The sequence below is a fragment of the Parasteatoda tepidariorum genome, chromosome 2, assembly GCF_982258835.1.
Source record: "Parasteatoda tepidariorum strain Cologne lab strain chromosome 2, Ptep-v5.0, whole genome shotgun sequence".
NCBI lineage: Eukaryota > Metazoa > Arthropoda > Arachnida > Araneae > Theridiidae > Parasteatoda > Parasteatoda tepidariorum.
The window spans coordinates 96,885,497-96,897,310 of record NC_141756.1 but is presented as its reverse complement, the minus strand read 5'-3'; the positions used below and the strand labels follow the sequence as shown (position 1 = coordinate 96,897,310).

At 32.4% G+C, this 11,814-nt stretch overlaps 1 protein-coding gene across 1 annotated transcript; it reads left to right on the top strand.

Moving 5' to 3' along the window:
* Positions 1–827: 827 nt before the first annotated feature.
* Positions 828–11,554, top strand: LOC107449689 (uncharacterized). The gene is made up of 4 exons (XM_016065330.4): positions 828–951; positions 5,989–6,195; positions 7,604–7,886; positions 10,122–11,554. Exons 1-4 carry the CDS (start codon positions 937–939, stop codon positions 10,295–10,297), a joined length of 681 nt encoding a protein of 226 aa, XP_015920816.3. The 5' UTR covers positions 828–936; the 3' UTR covers positions 10,298–11,554.
* The last annotated feature ends 260 nt before the right edge of the window (positions 11,555–11,814 follow it).

The following is an 11,814-nucleotide window of genomic DNA, read 5'->3' as shown; positions in this document are numbered from 1 at the left end:
AAAAATGTAAACTAAATATCCGAGAAGTTTTTCTTTAATCCTTGATTTTTAAACAAATTTTAATATATACTTTTTATTTTGTGAATTTCAACAAAATATGTAATTACCGGTCCATTTATTGGGAACTGATACTTTGTACTGATGCTTCGTATTGATACTTAGCCTCAATCGTATCGTTGGTATCAATATTTTTAATGCTTTTTCGATGCTAAGTATCGATACTTTCTTTCGATATTGCGTCACTCAGAAAAGTCGATGAATAAAATGAATAATATTTATTAATAAAAGAAAAGAAGATAGTAAACAAAAATAAACTAATAAACCACAAAATGTAAACTAATCATCCAAGATTTTGTTTTTCTTTAACCCTTAACTTTAAACAAATTTAATTATATTTTTATTTTACACTGCGGCATTTTAATAAATATATCATTAATAATTGTTTGGCATAACCGGTCCATGCGTGGAGAAGTTCGCATAAATAATTAAATTTTTACACCCATCTCTTCACGAGCAAAAGGAATGAATTTTTCAAAAAATAAATAAACAAAAGATTGCATTCCAGAGTAATATCTTGATTCATGACGGGGCATCTCTTGTTTATCCAGAGTAAGAAGATGCTATCTTGGAGCAAAAATTAAAATCATCGTCTATTAAGGAGTTCACCTACTTTTCGCTTTCTCTTCTGGTTCACGTACGCCCACCATGCAAATCGGTCTACCCCAACAAAAGAAAAGGGCACCCTTTTCTTTTGACGAAATAAATAAATGAAAAATGTTTCACTTTTTTCAAATTAACGGTTTCAAGGAAAGAAGGGGGAGGAGTGAGTGAGGGTGGACTACTAGTTCGTCAGGCATGACGTCACTTACAATGTTGAAGAAATATGTATAAAAAGGATGATCCTCGGACCATGGTCAACTCTCACTTGTGGTCAACATGCATATCTCTCAGGTGAGTCTTCTCCTCTTATAACAATAACTTTTATAACAATAACTTTTGTACGTTATGTCATTAAAACTATATTACCGAAAAAAATGACTTCGTTCAAACCCACCCCCCAAAAAATTTTTAAAGAAATATTTATTTATTTTTTCATTTTTGGATAAGAAATTGTCAATATATACTCAACTGTACTATAATAGTTAATATATAGCCAATGTATATTTGTCCAATATAGGTCCATTTTGCATACTAATCTCCTCTTGTTCAAAATTTTTTTTTTGTTTAAATTTTTTTGAATTGTTTGAATTTTGTTCCATGGTTTTCCTGAATTCCAATTACTTAGAATTGAGAGAAATTAATAAATGTTGTTTCCCCAAATTATTTGAAGCAATATTTTATAATTTTATGTTCAATTATAGCAATAATATATATATATATATAAATTTTTGCTTGAATTTTTTATTCCTTTTTACAAGAGACTAAAAGATTTTTGTAATTTGTTTTGGCAATTTTTAATTTTCAATAGAATTTATTAGTTTATGAACTTATAATATTGCATGTAAATTTAAGCAAGTTAGATTTACTGTTTTGTAACTGTAATTTTACTGTATTATTAATATTATGTTTCACTTTAAAATAGTTTTCTTTGGTTGGTTGAATTGCATCGCATGCAGCTGATTAATTTTAAAAATATAATTTAATCACACACGTTTATAAATGTTTGAGATTACTTTTTTTTTATATTGTATGTTTCAATTTTATTTTCAATAAATGATAATTCTTTTTTTTTAATTCTTTTTTTTAAAATAAATCTTAAATTAAAGGAATTAGGTATTTGAAATTTTATGAGAATTCGTAAACAAGTTTGAATATAACTAGTTTATAGAATAATTGAATAAAAATTTTAAGCAAAGAATTAATGGAAGCAGAACAAAAGACTGAGAAATGTTCTTTAAAGCGAAAACATTCATTTCATTTTAACGAATTCATTTTATTCGTTTCATTTCATTCTCAAGCGAAATTATTTAAACTTTATTATAAATAAAGACATAAATTAATGTGCGTCTGTGTGTGCGAACTCTTAAGCCATCCGGCGAAAAGTTCGAAAGTCACTGTCGACATTAGAACATTCTGCAACAAACCGTTCGAGCGATATAAGAGAAAAACAAAAATGAATTTTCTAATTGGTTCATTAGTCATTGTTTTAAATTTTACTATAAAAGATACAACTTTCAAATATTTTAAAGATAACATAAGTTATATTTTCTAGCTTATAGCTCTATTTGATCATAAAAGGTTTATTTATTACAATATTTAATTATTTTTTATTCGCAATGTCAGATAAATTCAACGAACAATATTAACGTGGTATCATTCGTGTCATAAATCTGTACTTTTCATTATTCATACAATAGATTGGCATTAGAATTGGCAAAATTTAAAAAAATTTTAATTTTACTTTCATTTCTTCACAAGCGTTTTAATTAAATAATTTCTCAAAAATAACGAAAATAATAAATAAATAATGGGTAGTTAATCGGATATAAATTTAATCACAGGTTTGGAAAATCATAACTGGTGGGAAAAAAAAAGTCTTAGCTCTCGGAACCCCTGTAATCCTTCCCCGGAACCTTAGGGTTCCACTCAATACCATTTGGAAACCGCTGATATATATTATTTGTATTTTGATTACCTTTATTTTCATATATAGCTCAAAGCATAGCCTTTCTTTATTTACTTATACGTTGCCTTATTTCGACAATAAAATATGTATATAACTTAATAAAAATAGTATAATACTCAATGAAAATAGTATAATACTCAATGAAACTAGTAATGTAGTTCAAATATATATAGCTCATATAGTAATAGTATATGGCTCAGTTTCATATATAGCTCAAAACATAGCCTTTCTTTATTTGTAAATACTTATACGTTGCCTTATTTCGACAATAAAATATGTATATAACTTAATAAAAATAGTATAATATTCAATGAAAATAGTAATGTAGCTCAAATATATATAGCTCATATAGTAATAGTATATGGCTCATTTTCATATATAGCTCAAAGCATAACCTTTCTTTATTTGTAAATACTTATACGTCGCCTTATTTCGATATCAAAACTTGTATTATTTCGATATCAAAACTTGTATATAACTTAATAGAAATAGTATAAAACTCAATAAAAATAGTATATAGCTCAAATATATATATAGCTCATATAGTAATGGAACATAGCTCATTTTCATATATAGCTCAAATTATAGCCTTTCTTTACTTGTAAATACTTATACGTCGCTTTATTTCGACATCAAAACATAATCTATTTTTTCCCACTTGACAAAAATAAATTGAGAAAAAAAATTTGTATTTGTGTATGAGCAATTTATCTGTATATTTTTTTTTCACAAGGAAGTAGCTCGTTATCAGATACAATGATCAAACAGAAAATATTTTGTAGCGTTTTTCCCCCTTAATTTTATTCGCTTCGTTAACTACCTTCGCGGAAAATAGTATTTTGGAAAAGACAACTATCAGATAACTGAAGGTTATTGGGATAGACAAAAGTTTCATTGGCTATTAACAATAGATTGTTTCGCAATAGTTAATAATAAAATCAAACCTTTCAATACAGAAAGATTTTGCAGGAAAGTATGCCTAGTGTCATATGATAATCATCATCAATTCACGCTTTCTAGTGTAAAATGTTTGTATTCCAAATCTTTTTTTCCAAAAGCATATTTAATTTTTTAAATTTTACTACACTTTCTGCAATCAAATTTTTACTACTTTCCGACTAGCTAGAATACTCCTATACGCCAATTCATGCTTTTTAGTGTAAAATGTTTGTATTCCAAATCTTTTTTCCAAAAGCATGTTTTATTTTTTAAATTTTACTGTACTCTTTGCAATCAAATTTTTACTACTTTCCGACTAGCTAGAATACTCCTATACTTACAGCATCTTCGTCATTTTTTTTATTTTTTTAAATTTGATGTTATAACCGACGTTGAACAGCCGACCCAATTTTTGGGTTTGCAAATACTAATGTTCAACTGCGTAACCTTGTAATTTTGAACCCAATCCAGAAGACAATGGAACTCCTGGATCAACCCTCTATAAGGGCTCTAACCCGTGATCCGTCTATCACCCAGGATATTATACGTCAGAACGGTAGTCGGTGCTAACCATGTGCGGAATTCGTATCAACCAGCCATTACTGGGATTCGAACCCGCTTCACCTAATTGGAAGGCGAACGTTCAGTATTCTACCTGATGAATTTTAATTTATTTTATAACCACCGTTCAACAGCCGCCCCAATTTTGAGTTTACGACTACAAATGTCCAATTCCGTAGTCTTGTAATTTTGAATCTAATCCAGAAGACAAGAGAATTCTAGGATCAAGTATTGGGAGAAATTTTGCCTTCGTGGTGGACTTTTTAATGGAACTAACCCGCATTTGCGCTACATGAAGAGGAGGACCACGAGAACCTCCCACGGTTAGCCTGACGATAAGGCAACTCAAAGCCATGATCCGTTTACCACTAAGGATATTTAATGTCAGCACTGTGGTTGATGCAAGCTGGATGCGGAATTCGTATCGGAATTCGAATTAATATATTCAACTTGTTAGAAAACAAAATACAGCATACTCTCGATATCTCAAAGTTGAAGGGACGCTAAAAATATTTCGATATAGCGAGATTTCGAGATAGCGAGTTCAGACTAGATATGTTTTAAAAAGGAAGAAAAATATATTCTAAAAAATTTCTCTAAAAAGTACAACATCGGAATAACTACATGAAACATGATGATTCTTATGAACATGAAACATAGGAATAACTACTAATAAATATAAATGCAATGATAGTTGGCTATGAGTCTAAATATAACAATGATAATTTCATTTTTAAAAGTAAGACAAAAATAATTATGCATTAAATAGAAATGAACTGGTTTACAATAAACTTACATTGTGATTTTTCTTTTCTATTTCAAAAAAAGAAAGAAAAAAAACATTTAACAAAACAAGGTTTTGAGAAGAAACCTTTCGACTTAGGAATTCAAATTAACATTAGGTGGATATATATAGGGGAAAATATTTTTTCGTCATAACAAGGTCTTCGAGATATCGAGAGTATATTGAATTAAATGTTTAATTAAAATTTTATAGTGTGATCCCAATTTAAAAAGTTTATGAAAATAATATTCAATACAAAAAAATTATTTGTCTAAATGTAAAATAGACATTATTTAAGGGATCACAAACGTTCCGCATAATTCTTGATAATTTCTTAAAGACTTGGTGAATAAAGGGTTTTTAAGAACATTTTAAAATTGAAAACGTTTAAATCTGACGAAGAATTAAAGGACGGGAGAAAAAAAAACTGGATTGAAAACGTTTAAACCAGTTTGATTGCAGGAAGACGCTTTAAGGTGTTTAAGAATATTACTTTACGCAACGTCTCATTTTGCACAGGTAATAATAGGTTTTGATATTTCGTTACACTTTCCTCGATAGTGATTCGGCATTATTTATTTTTGTCCTTTTGAGTGTTTTATTTTATAACGCGTTAAACTGCCGACACATTTTTTGGCTTACGACTATCAATGTTCAATCAATGTATCTTGTAATTTTGATCCCACTTCAGAAGACAAAGGAACTCCAGGATCAGGCAGTGACACAAACTGGCCTTCGTAGAAGGCTTAATGATGGGAAAAATCCCTATTTGGGTTAAATAAAGAGAAAAACCACGAAACTCTTTCATGGTTAGCCCGATGGAAAAGGGATATTCTAATACTTGATCTGTCCACAGAGGATATTTCTTGTTAGTACTGTGGTCAGTGTGAACCAGGAGCAGAGGACGTATCCACCAGCCCTCGTTGGGTTTCGAACCTGGACCACTAAGAGGATTTAATCGCCATTTTTGACAAGCAATCTAAAAATTAATATTAAGAGCAGTGGTTACAAAACACCCTGCATACAGGTAATAATATGTAACAAACCTGATGCTGAACCTATTTAAATGTCTTTGCAGGTATCAGTAGTAGCTGCAGTACTCATCGGATACGCCTGCGCAGCAGGTTACGGTGGTGGAGCTGGAGGTTTTGGAGGAAATAGAGGCGGTGGTTTTGGTGGTGGATTCGGTGGAAACTTTGGCGGCAATGTTGGTGGAGGTGGAGGTGGAGGCTATGGTGGTAATGTTGGAGGAGGCGGCGGCGGAGGCTATGGGGGTGGCCAAAACGTAAGTATTTTCTCTAATTCCATGATTAAATTCTTTATATCCGTGTGTTTCTTTGGTTGTATTTCCATCAGGCGTAATTTAATAGACTGATAAAATAATGATACTTTTTCATGTTAAGTTCTATAACGTTTAAATGATGTGTAAAATGTTATCAGAACTTTCTTGCAAATGCTGTTTTTTATTAATCTTCCGCAAGACCCTAAAAAAGAACGCTAGTAAAATGGTTAAGAAACGTCTTTATTTTTAATACTATATTAATTTGTTCTTCATTACTTCCAAATCTAGCATTGTTGGCGAAATGCTTTTTAATACTTCCCAATTTTTAAATGGTTCTTAATTGCTTTCCAATTTATAATCATAGCAGTGAAATCATTATTAAATCTTACTATTACTATTACTTAATTGTCATAAAGTAAAATTATTTCTTACGACTCATTGAAAAAATAATTAACTAATGATTATTAACTTTGCAAACTTACTTTAAGCCTACATATATTTCACCAACAATAACATATATTTACTGCTACTTACTATTACTATTATTTAATTGTCATAAAGTAAAATTATTTCTTACGACTCACTGAAAAAATAATTAACTAATGTTCTTTGCAAATTTACTTTAAGCCTACATATATTTCACCAACAATAACATATATGTATTTACTACTACTTACTATTACTTAATTGTCATAAAGTAAAATTATTTCTTACGACTCATTGAAAAAATAATGTTCTATGCAAACTTAGTTTAGGCATACATATATTTAATCAACAATCACATATATTTAATGCAACATCTGTAAGAACATATATTTAACTAATAATTCATGCTAAAGTTATGAAAAAATGTCAGAATGTAGTCCTCAAACCTCATAACGACAACTACTGTCAGTAAAATGTGAATAAAACTGTATACATACTCTTAAAAAATCATTTTCGTTCATAGAAAATTTTGAGAAAAAGCGTTTTCGTGTCGTTTTGGAAGGGAAAAAAAGTGTCTATGTTGCCGAAATTGGTGGTTGTTGACTTCCAGCGGTGAATGTTTACAATCACATAGTCGCTTTGGTAAATGTCCGAAATATATATATTAGGTTTAGTTTAAGTGCGTCTACCCGGTATACATTTGCCCGGTATGTCCTACATCAATGTTTTTTTAAGGTCAAGTGCCACTGCCCATTGTGGATTACTGCCGGTACTCCGAAGACTGATGTTTCTCCTAATCTATCCTCAGAAGATATTAATATATCGAATATATATAATAATAATCAACGAATAAATTAACATATAATCTGATATAACAAATATTTCGGACATTCACCTAAGCGACTGTGTGATTGTTGACATTCACCGGTGAAAGTCGACATTCTCTTGATTTCGGTCATACACAGTAACATCGATATATTTTCAGTATCCTCCCAAACCTTACAACTTCGACTACCAGGCCAGAGATGAGCAGGGAAACATGCACTACCGAAATGAGCAGGGTGATCAATCAGGGGCTGTAAGAGGTTCCTATGGTTACACAGATGCCCAAGGATTGTACAGAGTGGTCGATTATGTGGCCGATGCCGGTGGATTCAGGGCCAACATCAGGACAAATGAACCAGGAACTGATGGCAAAGAGAGTCCCGCCGATGTTCAATTGACAGCTGAACAACCTCCTGCTGGTATTCAGGATCGATACACAAGAGGTAAGTAACAGTGCATATTTAAAAAAAGTAATTTCGATGTTTGGCATATATTTTAAAATCCCAGCCAAAGTTATGTTCATTTATTTCATAGCAGTAAGCATTTTAGTGCTGATAAAAAGACCAATGCAAGAACTAATAAATTATATCTGTTTGGCAGAAATAACTTTAAAAAGATTTAATTAGTCAAAAAGCAGAGTTGGGAAAAATCATTTCAATAGATTTTTATTAGAAATGACTTGAGGTTACTTTGGGATTATCCCGCCAACCCGTCAACGTTTGCGAAAATTTGCAAATCCTTTCGCGCCATCATAAGGAAAAGCAATTTCCAAAATAAACGTTCTAAACACATTAAATTTATCAAAGAATAATAATATTAAAATAATAATAAAAAAATTCAGTGAAAAAAATACGTAATGTTGCTGTTGTCGTAGGCCATTAAAGCAACGGGTGCGATTGTTCTTTTTTTCCAGTGGTGCCATCTATTACCAAGAATTTGACTTCTGCCACACCCATACGTCACACATGTTTATAGGCCGGCCCATTCATACATCCATTCATTCATACTCAGAACGCAATTTTGACCTGAACCAGAGAACGATCACTCTCCAGTTCAGTACTTCCGGAGGTATAATTTATGGGAACATGGAGGACTTTGTGTCCCGACAGAGCTAACATGCACCAATCCCCATTTACTACATGGGAAATCTTCAGCCGGCTGGATTCAAACTCCCGTTCTCAAGAACGAGAGTCCAGCACCCTGCCAACCAGGCTATCCCGGCCCAAAATACGTAATAAAAAATGTAATAAAAAGAATCAAAACAAAGTACCTCCACTTTTTTTTTTAAATTACGCATCGAATTTAATGAATTGAAAGTATGACACTCTGCTATCTTCGGTGCTAAACAAATCCCTAATTCGCATCATTTGGCTGCGGAGTAAAAAGAACCATATATTTTAACACGCTAAAGAAAAGTAATTCGCGTAGTCAAGGACTACAACAGTAAACGTGATCAAATTTGAGCCCTTTGGGGAACCTTTTAGCGATAAAATCGGGTATTTTCAAAAATGGTCGATGGGATAATCCAAATGCACGAAAACTGTCGATGCGATAATCCGTCGACCGTGGAGCTAGTAAACAAATTATTTATTTTCCCTCTCAATGTAGGATAAAAGTTTTAGCGTTAAAATTAATCTGTAGGAAAAATTAACATTCCATAATGTGTTTAATTAAAACTTTTTAACTCTTAAGCCTAATAAGCTAAGAGCTTAGTTTTCAACATATTTGAAAGCTCGCATACACCAAATAATAAAAAGAGTATAAAGTTCCAAATTTTAATTCCTTAAAAACCTGGAAATAAACTAGTTTATAAAAATACTGTTACGCTGTACCGCCAAGTCGGAATTAAGCCTTCAAATGTTACGACTTTGGTCGGAGCGCCGTTCCCACTGCAAAAGGCTGTTTGTTTAAACATACTGCATTCTCTCTGATCAGGTCTTAGTAGTTCGGAATCCACACTAATTTAATAAACCACATGGAGCCGCGGTGACTCAAGGGATAGAGCGCTCGCCTTACAATGAGGTGAACCGGGTTCCAATCTCAACGATGATGGGTCGATTCGAATTCCGCACCCGGCTAGCACCGAATACAGTGCTGACGTAAAATATCCTCAGTGGTAGACGGATCATGGATTAAGAGCCCCCTTGCCATCAGGCCAACCGTGGGAGGTTTTCATGGTTTTTCTCTCCATGTAACCCGAATGAGGGTTAGTATCATCAATAAGTCCTCCGCGAAAGCAAATTTCTCCCAATACTTGATCAAGGAGTTCCTTTGTCTTCTAGATTGGGTTCAAAATTACAAGGCTATGGAGTTCAAAATTAGTAGTCGTGAAAGCAAAATTGGGTGAACTGTTCGACGGCAGTTATTAAATAAAATAAACCTCATGGTTTCAAAGTCTGAAAATCCGTGCATGGTTGGGTGGTAGGGTAGTGTAGTATGAAGGTCAGGTAATTGCTACCATCTTCTGCCGTCCAATGTATTTTCGCAGTAGTTTAGTGAGTGTAGATGCCTATATTTTTTTTATTCATCATCAAGAAGAATTCGGGTAATCAGAACATCATCAATAGTTGTAACTCTTGTGCGAGTTTAGAAACTAAACCTATCTATTGTTATAACTATTTGTTTTAATATTCTACACATTTTTTTAATGATTGCATTATTTTGAAACTAATTTTTAGGTGGTGGCTATGGAGGTTCTGGAGGATCTGGAGGTTATGGAGGAGGAGCTGGAGCTGGAGGTTATGGTGGAGGATCTCGAGGAGTTAGTGGTGGATTTGGAGGTGGTTCCAGAGGATTCGGAGGAGGAGCAGTTCACGGTGGTGGTGGAGTTAGAAGCGGAAAAAGTGGCTATTAGATATCATGTACTCGTAGATTGAAGCTTGAAGTGATGATTGAAGCTTTTTTAGCAATTGTTCTATTTATTTTTCAAATGCATCTAGTAACATGGAAATTGTTGTGTTTGTACTTAAGCCATCACATTTAACTAGGGGAGACTGCTTGGTAGATGTTCGATATCTTAGGGCTAAGGAAACTTTCCACTTGTCAAAAACACAGATGGGAATAAGTTTTGCAACACGAAAGAAACTTTTTGCAGGACTGTAACTATATTGTTTAGGATATATTTTTCTTTTGTTTATACATCTGCTGTACTGAAACTGCAGTTGATATGATTATACTGCAGCTGGAGTACGACCATCAAGCAATTACAGAATGCAATAATTGATCAATCAAGATTGTATCACCATTGCAGTTGTGGACAAATTTTATCCGCTGCCTACGCGATACCAATTCGAATAACCATAATAATTGTTAAAATTTATTTGTAATGTAATTGTTACACCACTGGTTCGAAATTTTGTTACAGATAACTGCGAACGATTTCTATTCAATATCAAAATTTTCTGCTATTAGATTTCCTATCTTTTAACGATTAAAACTTTTCACCTGGTTATACTATAAATGCACCCAGAAGTCATATCCAATCTCAGAAGCTAAACTAGATCACTTGCCTGTTACCAATCAATCAATCTATGTAATATCGTATTAGTTAACGGGAAAAAGATATTTACACATGATATGTTGTGAGCAAGAAATTGTTGTTCTCTTGCAATGACGTCTATTGAGATATTTCATCAGCTTTAATCAGCCAATCAGCGTACATCTTGGAAATACACCATGTGCATTTACATTGTGCGTTTTTAAAATGGCGTCTTACTTGATCAGCTTATTGCAACCTGTAAACGTTTGATCATCAACTAGTAGACAAATAGTTGATTGAAGTGAGGTTCGTTAAGTATACCTATAGAAAAATTTAAGATCGCAAGGAAACTATAACTTCGGAAGGAAATAGCTTAAAAATATTTTACACGAAATTTATTTTTAATGACTTACATAACAGTTTCTATTTTGGTGTTGCAAAACTTATAATAATCAGATAGTTTTCTAATCGGGCATTTACTTGTGCGTATTGTCTGTGTGTTTATTTCTTATTCACCTTCTGGCCGGCCTGATACTAAATGGCTCAATTCATTGGTTGTGAAGCTTTGTGTTCATAACCTTTCTTGTACATTTGAGTGTTTTTCATTCAATAAATATCATTTTTTAAAAAGCATAATCTGTTGTTCTTTACTGTAGTCTTGTTGTGCTTAGTTATAAATGTGCAATTAAAGTAAATAACGAAGAAATGAAAGTAATAAATCACAGAAACTAGTCCCGAAAGTTCTAACGATTTGAAAAAACACTATAAGACTGAAAGATGCATGATTTGTATACATTCCTCTCAGCTGACGAGGCATTTTACTCTAAATTTCCAAATTGCTTACAAAGTTCATCAACAGATGGCGCTGCAGCTTAAGAAAATTTTTTAAACTG

Excerpts from the sequence above, each read along its gene's own strand:
- LOC107449689 (XM_016065330.4), top strand. Across the intron at positions 6,196-7,603 it reads GCTATGGGGGTGGCCAAAAC|TATCCTCCCAAACCTTACAA; the intron begins GTAAGTATTTTC and ends ATATATTTTCAG. Across the intron at positions 7,887-10,121 it reads TCAGGATCGATACACAAGAG|GTGGTGGCTATGGAGGTTCT; the intron begins GTAAGTAACAGT and ends ACTAATTTTTAG.